Source organism: Mercurialis annua, linkage group LG6 (genome assembly GCF_937616625.2).
Source record: "Mercurialis annua linkage group LG6, ddMerAnnu1.2, whole genome shotgun sequence".
Lineage (NCBI taxonomy): Eukaryota > Viridiplantae > Streptophyta > Magnoliopsida > Malpighiales > Euphorbiaceae > Mercurialis > Mercurialis annua.
The window spans coordinates 44,893,290-44,910,291 of NC_065575.1; the positions used below are offsets into that span (position 1 = coordinate 44,893,290).

The 17,002-nt window shown below is 34.4% G+C and overlaps 5 protein-coding genes and 1 non-coding gene across 8 annotated transcripts; 4 read left to right on the forward strand and 2 right to left on the reverse strand.

Moving 5' to 3' along the window:
• The first annotated feature begins 1,840 nt into the window (after positions 1-1,840).
• On the forward strand, positions 1,841-5,668 carry LOC126688153 (serine/threonine-protein kinase VIK-like). 3 transcript variants are annotated; one of them, XM_050382757.2, is made up of 13 exons: positions 1,841-2,047; positions 2,150-2,195; positions 2,419-2,655; positions 3,029-3,103; positions 3,338-3,418; positions 3,515-3,609; positions 3,933-4,053; positions 4,137-4,216; positions 4,328-4,390; positions 4,475-4,584; positions 4,679-4,764; positions 5,111-5,229; positions 5,316-5,668. In XM_050382757.2, exons 2-13 carry the CDS (start codon positions 2,160-2,162, stop codon positions 5,449-5,451), a joined length of 1,239 nt encoding a protein of 412 aa, XP_050238714.1. In that variant the 5' UTR covers positions 1,841-2,047; positions 2,150-2,159; the 3' UTR covers positions 5,452-5,668. The 3 variants fall into 3 exon arrangements, with proteins under 3 accessions (XP_050238714.1, XP_050238715.1, XP_055962108.1); XM_050382758.2 differs by having other exon boundaries at positions 3,933-4,002; XM_056106133.1 differs by lacking the exon at positions 1,841-2,047 and having other exon boundaries at positions 2,075-2,195.
• A 56-nt stretch (positions 5,669-5,724) lies between these two features.
• Positions 5,725-5,798, forward strand: TRNAV-CAC (transfer RNA valine (anticodon CAC)). The gene has a single exon. It is a non-coding gene; the product is annotated as a tRNA-Val (tRNA).
• A 1,235-nt stretch (positions 5,799-7,033) lies between these two features.
• On the forward strand, positions 7,034-9,502 carry LOC126687152 (riboflavin biosynthesis protein PYRD, chloroplastic). The gene is made up of 3 exons (XM_050381565.2): positions 7,034-7,542; positions 8,295-8,593; positions 8,760-9,502. Exons 1-3 carry the CDS (start codon positions 7,144-7,146, stop codon positions 9,355-9,357), a joined length of 1,296 nt encoding a protein of 431 aa, XP_050237522.1. The 5' UTR covers positions 7,034-7,143; the 3' UTR covers positions 9,358-9,502.
• Positions 9,503-9,581: 79 nt separating this feature from the next.
• Positions 9,582-12,044, reverse strand: LOC126687153 (voltage-dependent chloride channel 1, chloroplastic-like). The gene is made up of 4 exons (XM_050381567.2): positions 11,219-12,044; positions 10,645-10,812; positions 10,320-10,526; positions 9,582-10,129 (listed from the first exon to the last, which is right to left on the reverse strand). Exons 1-4 carry the CDS (start codon positions 11,894-11,896, stop codon positions 9,929-9,931), a joined length of 1,254 nt encoding a protein of 417 aa, XP_050237524.1. The 5' UTR covers positions 11,897-12,044; the 3' UTR covers positions 9,582-9,928.
• A 1,984-nt stretch (positions 12,045-14,028) lies between these two features.
• LOC126653815 (uncharacterized) lies at positions 14,029-15,340 on the reverse strand. The gene is made up of 2 exons (XM_050347758.2): positions 15,095-15,340; positions 14,029-14,327 (listed from the first exon to the last, which is right to left on the reverse strand). Exons 1-2 carry the CDS (start codon positions 15,209-15,211, stop codon positions 14,220-14,222), a joined length of 225 nt encoding a protein of 74 aa, XP_050203715.1. The 5' UTR covers positions 15,212-15,340; the 3' UTR covers positions 14,029-14,219.
• A 47-nt stretch (positions 15,341-15,387) lies between these two features.
• Positions 15,388-16,993, forward strand: LOC126653814 (uncharacterized). The gene is made up of 3 exons (XM_050347756.1): positions 15,388-15,834; positions 15,932-15,986; positions 16,478-16,993. The coding sequence occupies exons 1-3, from the start codon at positions 15,451-15,453 to the stop codon at positions 16,816-16,818; spliced, it is 780 nt and encodes a 259-aa protein (XP_050203713.1). The 5' UTR covers positions 15,388-15,450; the 3' UTR covers positions 16,819-16,993.
• The last annotated feature ends 9 nt before the right edge of the window (positions 16,994-17,002 follow it).

Here is a 17,002-nt window from a genome sequence, read left to right on the forward strand (position 1 = left end):
AATATTATGATAATGCAGTGATATTCATATGATAATCAGATGCTGTTTTTTGTGCCAAAAATCGTTTTTTTCATCATAAAATCGTTTTCATGCAGATTTTTAGATCTAAAATTGAGAAAATCAAAGAGTAATTTATTTAGATATAAAAATTAATATAAATCGTAATAATCACCACAAATTTAAAAAAAACTAAAATCAAATATGAAAAGAATGGCGGAGCGACGGTTGAGTGATGGCGGAGCGACGACGACCGTTGGAGGAACGGCGAAGAAGAAGAGAAGAAATAAAGAAGAAGAAAAATGGCGAAAAAAAGCCAAACAGAGAAGAAAAGAAGAAGAAGAAGAAAAAGAAGAAAGAGAAGAAAGGAGAGAGGAGAGAGAAACGAAAGAGAGAAAAAAGAAAATAATGACAGTTGTCATTTGAGAGTAAAAAAATTATGACTAGAGTAAAATAATAATAAAAGTTAGGTATAATTATAATATAAACATCTATTAGAGTAAAAAAATAAAAACAATAAAAGGTGAGGTATTTTCTTTATCTTTTTTTTATTGAGGTAGGAAATCTAATTATTTTTGAAAATGGAGTATTTATCCTAATTTACCCAAAATAAAAACAACAAGTTCTTATTCAGCTCAAGTGTGCAGGTCCCATTAATAAATATTGAAGGTATTTGGCTCAAAATTTAATGGAAATAATTATTTTAAGAATTTGATCTTTTGGTCGCGGATAACCAATCAGAAAAATTAAAAATTATAGTAGTAGTTTTTTTTCCTTCTGAAATTGGTTAGCGGAAATTAACGGGGTCGGTTATTATAATTGATAGTATATTATTAAACTATTAAATCGTTTTTTAAACGAGCCGAACAATAAAACTGCAGAGATTTAGGTCGAATTTTCGATTTCATGCATAGAGAACTTTACCGTCTGGCCTAAGAGCTCAAGTGTTGTAATTATTCACATGTTAATTAATTAATTTTAATTTAATTTAGATTAAATTAATTGATTTGTCTCAGTTTTTACGCACCTCATTAATAAAAGTTAAATGTAGTTGTTAGGTTAACAAAAAAGAAAAATAGTACCAATGGGAGTTGCCAAGTGGTAAGCGGCTTGGTATCGCTTAATCAAAGTCTCGGGTTCGAGTCCTTGTGAATGCAGAAAATTCCCACTGGCAGACTCACCCACCATGTCAGGTGCGCGATGCGGGTCGGATCCGGATTAGTCAAGGCGAAACCTTGGAAAATGGATGGGCTTACCAAAAAAAAAAAATAGTTGTTAGATATTATGTGTAATTCAATGCATATCGAATGTGTGACACGTGGCAATTTTAATTGATACTCTTCCCAGTTCATAATATTTGCCGCATTTACCTTTAGCACAAGAATTAAGAAAATAATTAATATATTTTAATTTATAAATATTTTTATCAAGTTAATTCTATCTTAATTTTTTTAATATTTATGACTACTACTTTTGTTTGTGGAATTGTATTCTTTCAACAAATCAATAGGGAATAAATTTAAAAAAATAACAACTAATAGTCTTTTCATATTTTAAAGTGACAAATATTATAACTAAATTTTTTTCTCAAATGCTACAAATATTATAAACCGGAACAATTTCTTATTAAAACTTAAATTAAGTGCAATTATTATCTCTAAAAAAACCATTGGATCATTTGAAGGATCATCCAACGTTTCATGTTTAAAAATTAAAAGTAATCTCCGCCTCCATTATTAGGAGAACTTCATAGGAAACGCTGTCGTTTAGAAACCAATTAAGATCCCGCCAAAAATTAAAATGGAGACAAGAAAGGCGTGTTTTTTTTTTGAAAATAAGAAAGGCGTGTTTGGTTGCCGAGAAAATGTGAATTTACTTTTCTTTGTCATCAGGAATTTCAAAAACCTAATCCAATCTGTGAAGACGTAGAAATCCAAGTGACATATTTCACGCGATGGAAGATAAAAGACAAAAAATGCCAAACGTTGGAGATTCCGAATTGATCAAGACGGTTTTGGATTTTCTCTATAATAATAATAATTATCAAGACGTACTTAACTGTCTCCGTTTTAATTTAATTCTTTTGATTGATCATACTTACTAGGAATCTGATCTCATAATTTTTATTCTTAATTTTTATTTTTCTGCTCAGATATTGTTTCATGGAAGATTGCACCACCTCATCTCCTCCTATTAAGGTAAATTTCTTTCAATTTTTGTTTGCTTTTCTTTTTACGTTTAAATTTTGCTTTAGAATTGTTGATTCTTTAAAGAGTAGACTAAAAATTAGCGTAAACTGAGTGGTTGAGACTGAGCTCCCGGCTATTATAGCTTGGATTTACTAGGTATGTGGACTTGCAGGTGATCCACATCCCGAGGTCTAATAAATGATTGAATGTTTTGCAATTGATTTTGTGACAGAGGAGGCTTCCACAAAGAAATGATTCGGAAGGACCGTACAGGCTACTTCATTGTTCAGGAAAAGGAGATAAAAGAGGAGTGATACAGGAGTTAGAAAAAGGAGTGGAGGCTAATTTGGCTGATTATGATAAGAGAACTGCTCTTCATTTAGCATCCTGTGAGGGCTGCACTGAAATTGTTGTTCTGCTTCTTCAGAAAGGTGCTGATGTTAATTCTGTTGATCGTTGGGGTCGCACTGTAAGCTTTTACGTTCCCCCTTCAATTTCGATATGCCTCAATTCTTCTAGTTATTAAGTGTATAGATTATGAATTTTGGACTATGTTACTGTATCTAGTTATGTGGCTGATCATTTCTATACATACATGTGGCATATCGGTTCATTTCACTAGAAGTTGCAACTACCATGCCAATGTTGAAATTTCTACATTAGATTTTAATTTTTGAGTTTTTGTAATTTAATATTTATGATAGAAAAGATAATTAACAACTTTTAGCAACATGCTGCCTAGTTCATTAAAGAGTGAAAAATATAACTTGGAAGTTAACATTCATAAGCAACAATGCTAAGCATTCAACTGGAACTAGAGACTGATATTAGAAATTTTGCAGCCACTCTCGGATGCTCGTAGCTTTGGCCATGAGGATATATGCAAAATACTGGAAAGTCGGGGTGGAATAGATCCGGTACACTCTCCTAACATGGTTCCTGTGTTTGTGTTGAGTTAGATCTCAGAACTCAGAAGTGAAGGCTAGATGGTTTATTTGGCAGCTTCACAAAGTTTGAGGCTTTTATATTAAGTTTGTAATAATTAAATAAGAAAAATAAATGCTAATTTAGCTCATAGTCTCTAAGGTGGACGGACCTTATGCTATCTGGTTCTGTTATTTTGGATAACACAGTCATTCTGGTTGGGACAGGTAGGACTTGACTCCCAGAGACCCTGCTATGAGATTGATTACACTGAAGTGGACATGGAAAATGCAACACTTATAGGAGAAGTAATTTCTTATTCTCTCTATTTCTAGTCGAACTTGTTTAGTCCCTGAAACCCAATTCGGTGACTATTCCCTGTACTAAGATTATAAGTATTGCAGGGATCATATGGTGAAGTTTATCTAGTGAAATGGCGTGGTACTGAAGTAGCAGCAAAGACCATTCGCTCCTCCATCGCGTCAAATCAGAAAGTGAAGTAAGTCTCACCATTTCTGATTGTTTCTTATTCCTCTCTAGGACAAACATGCACCCGCAGTTATACTATTTTGAGTTCTATCATGTTGTAGAAAATTTAGCATTATCCCCCATTTGATAATTCATCTTTTTAATGGAGACTATGTTCAAATTTGCTGCTTACAGTTGTCTTTTGAGTTATTAAAGCATTGTAAAAAGAGATCAAGAGGGGAAAAAATTATAAACTGCTACCTCAATTTGGAGATGAGCTGAATGACTGATGGAGTAATATGAGCTGTTTTAACTGATATGTTTTGGTTTTCTGCTTCTGTAATTTTTTTACAGAAATACTTTTTTGAAGGAACTGGGATTGTGGCAAAGGTTGCGCCATCCTAATATAGTGCAATTTCTCGGTGTACTAAAGCACTCTGATCGTTTAATATTTTTGACAGATTATCTTCGCCATGTAAAATTTTCTCATATTAAGTCATGATTTGGAAGCAATACACTAATTTTGTTCTGATTGTTCTTCCACTGTAATTTTTCCAGGGAAGTTTGTTTGACATATTGCAAAAGAAGGGAAGACTTGATACTCAAACAGCAGTGGCATATGCTCTAGATATTGCAAGGTAAATATTTCTTCTTTTAAAGTTTTTTGAATTAGAAACCACAATTTAGCATACTCTATGATCTTTATCAAACTTCAAATGAAGTCATATTACTGATCATGATCTTTGCAGAGGCATGAATTATCTGCATCAACACAAACCACACGCTATCATACATCGGGATTTGACGCCAAGGTATTGTTATTTTGAATCTTTCAGTCAGCTCTCTTGCCTCCCTGTTTACGGTTGTTATAAATGGAATATCACCAATACTTCTAGGAATGTGCTGCTAGATGAATCAGGACATCTTAAGGTTACAGACTTTGGCTTAAGCAAAATTGCACAGAAAAAGGATTCGAGTTACAAGATGACTGGAGGAACAGGCTCATGTAAACCTCCCTTATCTCTTGTTGAATGTAATTAAAGATCTCTATGTAAATTTCAGTTCACTCACCATAATAAATGGTTGTTGGCATTTCTCAGATCGCTATATGGCACCTGAGGTTTATCGCCGAGAATCTTATGGAAAGAGTGTTGATGTCTTCTCGTATGCTCTTGTAGTACATGAGGTAATGACAATGGGAAACTTGCATAGAACTTTTATGACACTCGATTCATATTTATTAGAAAATATGGAAATGGGAAACCCCTAACATATTTTACAAGAATAGCTTATAAATATAGAATTTCGGAGTTTCAAAAATATTTCCTAAAGTAGAAACAAAATACTGTATTCATAGGGTTCGATAAGTGTTCTGATGCAGTATATTTTACAAGATATAAAGTTTCGGACTTTTAAAAGTGCTTTGGAAAATGGAAATGAAAGCTGAAACGTAGGATTCGAGAAATTTCCGTGCAGCATATTTATTAAGGACGTAACAGAATCTCATGTTATAAATTTGGATGTGATTATAGTTGTTTCAAGGGGGACCGTCAAATAGGGCAGAACTACCGGAGCAAGTAGCAGACAAGAGGGCTTATGAAGACTCACGGCCATCCCTATCCTCATTTGTGTACCCTGAACCTATCAAGATGTAAGTCTCTCATAAACCGAATAGGCCTTTTCTGAAGCTTATATCGATTAGATTCCAACTTTGTTATTGTTATGACTGCATTAAAGGCTGCTTAGAGAGTGTTGGCATAAGAATCCAGAATGCAGGCCGACATTTGAAGAGATAATTTCACAGCTAGAGACACTTGAAGACAGCTTACAACGTAAGAGACCTGTAGGTGGCTGCTGCTGTATTATCTTATAAGTTTGTTTAAACACTGTTTTTATTTGCTCATCATACAGCTATCTATCACTGTATTTGGTGCTATGTTTTGGAGATGTTTCTACTTTTGCTTGTGTTAGTTCTCTTTGGAATTTGTAATGGGCGGCTACAGACAAGTGTTTTTGTCTCTCTGTCGCAGATACCTTTGTACAAAAACTCTTTGAGGGTGTATTACATTACAGTGGACTGACTCATGCAATTGTCCTAAAACAATTTATCTAGAATATAAATTTTAGGTCGTTCACTATCAAAAGCGTCTGGGTGGTGTAGTCGGTTATCACGCTAGTCTCACACACTAGATGTCCCCGGTTCGAACCCGGGCTCAGACATTCTATTGTTTTTAATTTTATTTTTGTACATCTTTTTCCTTTGAAATAGTTACTATTTTTTTTAAGGTCAAATGTCGTAAAATGGCCAAACCTTTCATAAAAATTTCACAAAAGTCCTGATCTTTTAATTTTATCGATTTTGGCCAAAAACAAATTATTTGGTTTTAGTTGTGGCCAACTCTCAATTTGAATTCAATTTGTCTATGTGGCGCATATGTGGCATGCTAAATATTGAAAGATCGGGACTTTGGTGAAACCAAATAATTCATTTTTGGCCAAAAATAACAAAATTGAAAGGTCAGGACTTTTGTGAAATTTTTTTGAAAGGTTTGATCTTTTTATAACATTTGGCCTTTTTTAAACATAAATTACTACAGTTATTACTTATTAGTTATTTCAAAAAATACTACAATATCTATCCCCACAATGATATACATATGTGTTAGACATTAGGTTTTGTGATTGAACTTCCTAAAAGTGCTAAAAAGTTGCATCTATTTGATCATATTTTGAAGTATCGTTAATAATTCACACTTTATTTTTTATTTAAGAATTAAACAATTTAATTTTTTAGTTTTGTTTCTATCAACAGTTTGGTTTATTCGTATATTTTTAGTATTAATCAATTGAATCAAAAAAATTTACTACTAAATAATTTTCAAACACGAGATACGCAAGTGACTGTTGGCCCGGTTGGCCACAGTTCACTATGCATTTGCATGAGGGCGTGGGTTCGACCCACCCCTCTGCCAGACAGTGGGCTGAAAAAATATATTTCTTGAAAAATTTAACACTGACGACTAACACCTAACCTAGTGTAATTCTATCTTTAAACAAAAAACACGAGATACGAAATCGTTGATAAAAATAAAAATCACATCATTTTTTCAAAAATATCATTTTTTTAATGAAGTCTTTTAACTCGATTGACTAACACTAAAAAATGAACGGAATGACTAATAAATACTCCCTCCGTTCTCTTTTAGTTGTCCATTTAGTCAATATTGCAAATATCAAGATAGTGCTTCTTTTGTCTTAATTTATAAAGAGAAATATTAATATAGTCCTATTAGTTAATAAATGTCTTTTAAATTAAAATATAGAGTTATTTATTAGGAGGTGGATAAATTTGAAAGATAATAGTAAAAATTGTATTGAAATCTTAAATGGACAACGAGATAAATTTATTTAGTAAAAAGAAACGGAGTATGTGAATTAGTACTAATTTCGATTCACCAAAAGTATTTTTTTCCCCATTTTTTCCAAATTCACATTATTACACCCGCAAAATTACCTGCATAGCTTTCAGATTTTGCATCCTCTCATTCCTCAATCATCCAAAAATATGCAACTCCAGAAATTCACACTCTCAAATCACACTCTCTCGCCGCTCTATTTCTCACATTCTCCTCACGAACACTCAATTATTCCACCATACTCAAATTCTGTCTCCAGAGTTAAATTAAACTCTGGGTTTTGCAATTTAAACAAAAGGGTATCCAAATCACTGATTCATACGAAAAAACATAGTAGTAATTTAGCTACTGTCACTACTGCAGTGTTGTTAAATGACGACTCTAATGAAAATAAAGATGATAGGTTTTATATAAGGAGGTGTGTCGAGCTTGCAAGAAAGGCAATTGGGTGTACAAGTCCGAATCCTATGGTGGGTTGTGTCATTGTTAAAGATGGGAAGATTGTTGGTGAAGGGTTTCACCCTAAAGCTGGTCAGCCTCATGCTGAGGTAATGCTGATAAATTCAGTTTAGAGAGTTCCATTTATATTTCATTGAAGATTTGATGCATTTGGGTCTGATTGAAAATGTGAAAGATGAGAAATTGACGAACCTAAAAGGAATGGTACTTTTGGTAAATGAAAGTTTGGAATTTTCTTTTTAGTTGTTTGATGAATTGTTATGTGCATTTTACTATTTTGAGTGGATATGCTTGTTTAGATGATATGTTCAACTGAAAAATTAAACTCACTCTTACTGATCAAAACAAGAGTTGGATCAAATTAAATCATGGACTTTAGCTTGGTTTACAATTGCAATACGAATTTTAAATTTTGGCAATGTCAGACACGAACTATCAATCTTTTACAATTATGAACACCATGCTATTTTTCGATAAAAGAAATGCTGAAGTGGACACCGGGATATAGATGGTTCCGGTATCCACATCAGCATTTTTTTATCGTAAATTTGTTCAGTGTTCTAAATTACAAAAAAAAAATGATAGTTTGTGTTTTACACCCTCAAAGAGTCAAGACACACTATTCATGTTTTTTTTTTTTCCAATTAACCATCAAAACAATAACAATGATGCTAGTAAGTATTATCTGAACCAAAAAGCTGACGGAGAAATATGTTTTTGAGCAAATACCAGAGAATTGCTAGCTTTTGATGAATTATGCATCTTTCTTTCTACAATATGGTGTTCGATTTTCCATAACAGTATCTTCGTTTGACAAACTGTTGTCAGATGATTTAAACAGGTATTTGCTCTGAGAGATGCTGGGGATTTAGCTGAGAATGCAACAGCTTATGTGAGTTTGGAGCCATGCAATCACTATGGGAGAACTCCACCGTGCACTGAAGCCCTCATCAAAGCCAGAGTTAAGAAGGTGGTGGTGGGAATGGTCGATCCGAATCCAATAGTGGCTTCAAGAGGCTTAGATAGATTGCGAGATGCAGGAATTGATGTAACCGTTGGTGTCGAAGAAGATTTGTGTAAGAGACTCAATGAGGCCTTCATCCATGTAATGATGACTGGAAAGCCCTTTGTTACTCTCAGGTGAGAATTCATTTCCTACAACCTCCTGAATATTCAAAACTAATTAGCCGGTGCCCTAATTCTATGAAAGTCTCGCTTCTGTCTTTTTTTCTCGCAAGGATCTGTTTAATATCTGGTCTTATTAGTTAATACAATTTTTAACATCACGTGTCTTCCTGAACTGTAGATACTCCCTCTCTGTAAACGGCCACCTCTTAAATGAACTTGGTGATGGAGTCACAGAACGCGGTGGATACTACTCAAAATTGTTACAGGAATATGATGCAGTTATAGTTCCCACCTCAACAGTTGGCAAATTATCGGTTCCTTTATCACAAGAACCTGGTGCCAATCAACCCCTTTGTGTCATAACGGCCACAGCTTCTCAAATTCAACTCCCTTCCTTGGCTGAAGCAGCTTCGAAAATGATAGTATTTACTGACAAAGAGATCAATGTGGAACCTGAAATAGCTCAGAAAGGAATTGAAATTGTAGTTTTGGATCAGCTAAGTCTCAATGAAATTCTGGAACATTGTAAGCGGCAAGGTTTATGCAGTGTTTTGCTCGATCTGAGAGGAAGTTTTGGTGAGCTTGATGAGCTGCTCAATGATGCTGCTGAACAGAATCTCTTGAAAAAAATTATGGTGGAAATATTGCCAGTGTGGGATGAAAGTAGCAGCCAGAGTTCTCTTTTGGCTTTGAAGAGTATTAGGAAAAGACTAAAAGTGAAGAATCTAGAGCCGAGAGTTGCAGGTCAGAGCATTATACTGGAGGGTTATCTTTAGTGCAAATTTTCAGAATTTGAGCAGCACCTAATATCATTTTTCTACTTTATCCGGCATTCTTGTCATGTATGAGCTTCAGGATCAGAATTTTTCTCTTAAATAATGGTACGTTTGACCTTATTGTTATACTTATCTATTACAAATTTCTTCACTCTTGTGCTTCAAAATTGTAATGCATATTTAAGAGAAATAGCTGTTTAACGTAGAGAAATTAAGGTATAAGATTCTAGCTAGAAATAAAAGTATATATACTATGAATTTGTACAGATCAGTATTCTTTGAAAAACTATCTTAATCAGATAATTGGTCTTTTCATGAATTCACCACTGCCCTCGTGATTTCTGAAATCTGTTGGGCGTTCAAATGAGTCTCATTATAGCGGCATTGCTCTATATACAGAATGATGTAGAAGCAGGAGTAATCTGCGGAAAAACTCTTTCTGGACCGTAACATCATGCTTAAATTAGAGTATATATATATATATATATATATATATATATATTACTTGGATGCTTCAATGAGGAGAGGATGTCACAAAATAGCAGAAGCTCCTAGGCACCATAATATGCTATCAGGTCTTAAGTTTAGAGTCCAACTTAGAGCTAGGCCGTCCATTCGACAAGTGCTCGCAAACATGTCTCTGTCTCTTGGCAATAAGTTGATTCTGAATGGCTTTCTCAGATGCAACTGCTTCCCGAATGTTGCTTTTGACTAGATCGCAAAGCTCGTCAAGAGCTAACATTGGAAATGGTTCCTCGATCAGAACACCAACCTACAGAAATAAATTTAGTACAAAACTTTAAATGAGATTTAGTCGTAAATCTGTGTAGAAGAAGAGAAGTCTGGTTCTTTCTATGACGTAAATGTTTTAATAGCTAGTTGACAGATAAGAAAAAGAGAGGCTGAATCTATGCTGCTACAATCCAATGTATAGACAATGCAGAGCATGAGGAGAAACATACTTCTTCTATGCAGAACAGGGAAGCAGCACTGACAAAAGTTGCAGGAACCACAATCCAATGGCAATCGTCCCAAAGAATTATAGGAAGAGTTAGATGCCAGAGGACCAAAAATCTTGATGTCAAGCGAGTGTACGACAGTGGAATTGGAATTCCCATAAGTTGTTCACAAACACCAATTCCTTCATGCATAGATGAAATTTTTGACTCCTGCACCATGAACCCACCTTCCAGTTATAAATATATAGCCATTTCTATAAGCTAAACTATAACATACCCGCTATAAAGAAAATCCTTGACAAGATAGATTATCAAACAAGAGAAATACCAGCAGTTGTCTCTTCGATTCATCTAAGTTGAGCAATTGAAGACTTTGTGAAATGAACTCAATAATACAACGGGGACGATGCCCAGAATTGAGTATCATTGACAAATCCTCTATTTCAAGCAAATTACGAAGGTCTCGGTCAATGTCTGACCCATAAGTAACATGGCACTGCAAAAAACCAAATTCCATCAATAAATTACATGACCATATCACAATTCATCAACCATAAAAAAGCAAACTTTACTTCAGATATCTAACTCATTATACCTAGAACAGAACATGCCTAGCCTATGTTGCACAAAAACCAATTGAGTTATACATTTCAGCATATCGTTCCTATTTGCGAAAACACACCATTCTGGAACAGTAAAACTGTGTATAGTATATATATTTCGTTCTTTCAAAAATTATGGTTTCTTTGTTCCATCTTTGAACGTTTTCATTTCCGTGCAGCATAATGCTTATCACAATAATCAGTCTACTAAATAACTCAAGAATACCGTTGAAATTTGCTTCTTTCTAATCACATGAAGCAACCGAAAAACAAAAGAAACGCAAAGAAAAACGAACAAACCTTGAGAGCAATTGGAAAAGCAATAATATACTGAAGGAGAGCATTCTTGAGTACAGCATCAGTAGAACTATCAACAGTACCAATAACCTGAGTAGAAAAATCATTAACACCCGAAACAATCTTAGTCCAAGCTTTTCGACCCTCTTCATATCGCGAATAAGAAGCTTCAGTTCTAAAAACAAGCAACAAAGCTAAAGCAGGAGCAGTCAATTGATAAGGCAAAGAAGAAGTTCTCAAAACAAGGAAAAACTCGGGCAAGAAATCCGACTCCACAGCCGAATTATAGCAAGCAATGATCAAAGCAACCGAAGTAAACGCAAATACTGGCGGAATTAACGATAAAATAACACGCGACTGGAAACTCGAGAGCAAATGACGTAGATGACGGAGCGAACTTCTGTGTTCTAGCCATTTATCATGGGTGTAAAGAGAGCGTTTTTGTTGCATTCCTCGCTCTTTTATCGCGTCGGCCCAGTCGGGGATTGTGCAGAGAAGGGAAACTAGGGTTTGGGTTAGTGGTTTAGGGGGGTTTGGAGGTGGGTTTGAGGAGGGGGAGCAGTGGGGTTTGTAAAGATGGAGTCTTTTTGTGTTGGGTTTGGAGGGGAAGGGGGGAATTTTGGGGAAAAGTGGGAGCTTTGGAAGGGGGGATTTGAAGGAGGTGGTGGGTGGTGGTGACATGGGTGGTTGATTTTAGGGTTAAGGTTTGAGGTTGGTGGAAGAGGAGAGGAGTGGAGATGAAGGTGGACATGGTAAGTAAGAGTGAAGTTAAAGTGAGAAAGAGTCAGTTAAGATGGAGGGAGGGAGTGGATTTAGTTAGTTTTTTTCTTGGAATTTGAGTTTGTGAAGGACATTTTTACACATGTTCCAGTTACTCTCTTTTCTTTTGGGAGAATATATTTGTCTATTGTGTTTTTAATTTTTATTATTATTTTCTACTGATAATAAAATTAAAAAAAAAATATCAGGCTTCGAAGGATTTAAGTTTCAATTTAGCCTTCCAACTTATAAAAGATGGTCATTTAATACATGTTTTAATTTAATAGTCAATTTAGTCGTAAAGTTGGCTTTTTTTTTATCAATCCATTCCATTTTTAAGCCAAATTCAGCAAGTATTGCTCACTTTTGATAATAATTATTAAGCTAAATTGGGTAAAATTGATTAAAAAAAGCAAATTTATGACTAAATTGATATAAAATTAAAATATATGCTAATTGACTATCTTGCAAGTTAAGAGGGCAAATTGCCACTTAAGGTAGCTTCAAAGATATAAAATCAGCATTGTATTTTTTCTTTTCCAAAAAAAGCCCTTTTCTAAATTAGACTTTGCAAGTGAGGCCTAACTCAAGTGCCTAAGGCGCTCAAGTGCATTCTTGAGGTCTCGCTTTCGAATCTAAGTAAGGCCATTAGTTCAAGGGAAGTTTAGGTATTTACTCCAAAAATAAAAATATTTACATTTTATACCTCAACACGGAAAAATTATAAGAAAATACCTCATGTTTTTTCCAGATTTATGTTTTTACTCTGGGTATTAAAATATTTATGATTTTACTCCGTTATCATCTGGTTATCATAAACACTTATGTAGTTTATTTTTTTCATAGGTTATCATACAATTATCATAACCTTATCATACTTCATTATCATCTAATTATATACTGCAATGTTATGATAACGACATGATAATGTAGTGATAACGACATGATAATGTAGTGATACTGACATGATAATCAGACATTGTTTTATCATAACATAATCATAGATATTATCATAACATTATCATCTAGTTACCATAAATATTATCATCTCGGTATCATATGATAATATTATGATAACGACATGATAATATTATGATAACGATATGATAATCAAATATTATTTTCTTCAGAAAATCATTTTTTTCTTGCAGTGTTATAATAACAACATGATAATATAGTGATACTCATATGATAATCAGACATTATCTTTAAAAAAAAAATCATTTTTTCTACAGTGTTATGATAATATTATGATAATGCAGTGATACTCATATGATAATCAGATGCTGTTTTTTGTGTCAAAAATCGTTTTTTTTTTCCATCATAAAATCGTTTTCATGCAGATTTTTAGATCTAAAATTGAGAAAATCAAAGAGTAATTCATTTAGATATAAAAGTTAATATAAATCGTAATAATCACCACGAATTTAAGAAAAACTAAAATCAAATATGAAAAGAATGGCGAAGCGACGGTTGAGTGATGGCGGAGCGACGACGAGTGATGGCGGAGCGACAATGACCGTTGGAGGAACGGCGAAGAAGAAGAGAAGAAATAAAGAAGAAGAAGAAGAAAAATGGCGAAGAAAAGCCAAACAGAGAAGAAAAGAAGAAGAAGAAAAAAAAAAGAGAAGAGAGGAGAGAGGAGAGAGAAAAGAAAGAGAGAAAAAAGAAAATAATGACAGTTGTCATTTGAGAGTAAAAAAATTATGACTAGAGTAAAATAATAATAAAAGTTAGGTATAATTATAATATAAACATCTACTAGAGTAAAAAAATAAAAACAATAAAAGGTGAGGTATTTTCTTTATCTTTTTTTTATTGAGGTATGAAATCTAATTATTTTTGAAAATGGAGTATTTATCCTAATTTACCCTTAGTTCAAGGCCGATTAACAAATTGAAAATCCAACTATTAACCACTAACTACTAACGATTCTACCTCTATCAAAAAAAAATACTTCAAACATAAAAAAAAAAAAAAAAAGAGTTCACAATCTAGTGAATGCCAGCATGATTTCATCTAAAACCTTTCACATTTTTTTTCAAAAAGAAGCATAAAAAGAAACCATCAAATATAAACTCATCATTAACAAACATAGTAACAAAAAACATATAAGGTTCAAATTACAGATACTAAAACCTCATGAGAAAAATTTACAGCAAAGGATTTAAAAGGAAGTTGCTTTCTATGAAACTGTTATTTCTCACCTAAAATCATAACAAAACTGTGAAAATTTCTGATGCATTTACTGCTCTTTTGCACTGTTGCTTTGACTACTTTCTTGATCTTCTTTCTTTGATCCAAAGATGAAATCTTTCATAGAACTCTCAGCTGATTGTATTGCCCTTTTAACCTGTCAATACAACAGAATTTAAAATAATTATGTTCGAGAAGATAACCGAACCAGGATTAAAAATACTTGCAGAACCAACATAAAAATAAAAAAGAAACCGTATGCAGCCTCAATCAATGATCAAAATATAAGATAGGCATATATGGTTGATATCAAAGAAGGATAAGCTCGAGTAAATGATCTAAATCAAGGCCGCCACAAACAAAAGAATTATAGAATGAAAGCTTGAAGACATATAAAAATGTTGAGAAACCAAGTCTAACAATTTTTTTAAATTCACAAAAGAATCAGTAAGCTCGGTGATCGGAGTCAAATTAGGTTTTGCTCAATATGCAAGTCCTTAAAGTTACTAATAATATGTACGTATCACGCACACAGACACAACGAAACGAGTTATTTCAGGGTTCCCTATGTTAAAAATGAAGTTTGGTGCCCTAACCGCCAAGTTTGACACGTTCCTGAAAGGGAAACCGTTGATTTAACGAAGTGTTCGTGCCACTTAAAATATGTTCTTATTAGGAGCAACAGATACTCTAGCCAACACTACTTTCGAAACCCTATAATGGCTATGAAAATTGGAAAAATTTCAACTGATGTAGTCTACTGAATACTAAGATTATATAGTAATTTCAATTAGCAGATAACAAAACCTTGATTTAATTCCGCTATCTTATACAACCATCCCTAGCAATTCAACCCTAATAACAATAATTGCAAGCAATTCAATATGGAAATGAAAAGGCAAAAATGTTAGATTGAATATTTACAGGATCCAAAGCATTGGGCTGGGGACCATAATCGGCGGTCAAGAGAAAATAAGAGGCCACCGCCGTCGCCACCATCGTCGTCCGCCTCACTAGCTTGTCAGTTTTTGGATTCATCATCTTCTTCTTCTATTTCCTTACCATCTCGAACTTTCTCTCAAATTTAACTGTGAACTTAAACCATGTTTGTGTTTTTTACTTGAATATTTTCACTGCGGCTAATTCTAAGTGTGTATTTACCCGGTTTAACTAAAGATTGGATTAGTTTAAACTAAAAACTATAACCAAACAACTTCCTTTTCAATTTTTTTCCCTCTTTCTTCAATTTCCAATTTTTCAGTTACGGACATAACCTAATCATGGAAGACCCGTCAACCCATGACCCGATTCCACCTCCCCCTTCACAACCGCCACCGCCTCCACAGGCGGAGGTAGGAGTATCTCAATCCCCATCGCCGCCGCCCGCACCGGTTACAGAAGTAGCATCTCCACCACCATTTGCAGATTTTGTAGAGACAGCACCTCCACCACCATTTGCGGAGCTTATAGAGACAGCCCCTCCACCACCACCACCTGTAACAGCAGCACCAAAACCTCCACTACCACCTCCGGTACCAGCGGAAACTTCTCTTCCTCCTCCACAGAGCAAAAAAAGATCACTTGACAGTAATGTCCAAGTCCAAGATTGTACCTACTTCAAGATCCGTACTGTTCTTAAAGACATACGTCCCCATTTACTAGAGGTATACTAAATTATTCATCTGATACAGTCTCTTGTTTTTGTTTACATTTTAGTCCCTGATAAAGAAAAAATTTGCAATTCGACTACTCTAATTGAAGGTAATTCGAACGGTGGATTTTCGCTGTTGCAAAGGAGCTGATGAACTTCGAGAAAGTATGAGCTTTTATCTGACTTTTAATTATTATTTTTAAGTCTCATGAATTTGACTGCCTGTTGACTTCAATTTCATTCTGTATGATTATGTCTTCTTTAGTATAATAATGTTGCGAACTGTTCTTATCTGCTTTGTATTTGTAATAATTGGGTGTTTCGGACACAAAACTTCACTTTTAACATAAGAAATCCTAAAATAACACCTCACGCCATGTCTGTGTACGCGTCCAAGTGTCCCATTTTTTCGTATCCGTGTCATTGCTACATAGCTTCATGCAATTCTACGCACCTTGTACTCGGAAGTGATTATTATTAGGATCTGTTATGGAAGTGGCTTTACATAATTAGTTATCTTAGGAGATCAATATGTCTTTCTAATTTTCGTAACCAGGTCGAGATCATTGTTCTTGTGCTTGTCAAAATGGGTATCTAGCAGTGCTTTGTTCTTACTAGTAGAATATGCTTTTGACCATATGGCGTGTGCTTTTCAGGGTTGAAGCTACTGATGGAACTATACAAGCAGTTGAATGCGGAAGCAGTTATCACAAAGAAGCCTAAGATTGAATCATTAGGAGGGCACCACTTGTCCAATGAAAACGGGGCTGCGCAGAAATCGCAGAAGCACCTTCATGATGTTAAGCTATCCGATCAGCCTCAATCTGACCATGTATTTGCCAAACCGCCTGAGAAGGAAGCCATTGACGCTGAGGTGCAATCTTGTTATATAGGGGGATCTGCATTTGGTTGGAATTTTATTACCTTCGCTGGTGGTAAACCTATCTACTACGGGAGAACAAAGGAAGAATTCCAAGCTGCTCAAGTGGCTTCATAGGATGTTCTCACTCTCTTATTGTTAGTTGACGGGACAAAATGAATAGATAGCTCACTCCGAGTCTAAGCCTCACCTGAAAAATCTGTGTACTGAGGTTTTTAGATTTAGCTGTTGTAACTGTAATTCTTTGTTCGACACATTGAATGATTGTGCACTATGCAAGATTTTAGAAGAATTTAGCTTA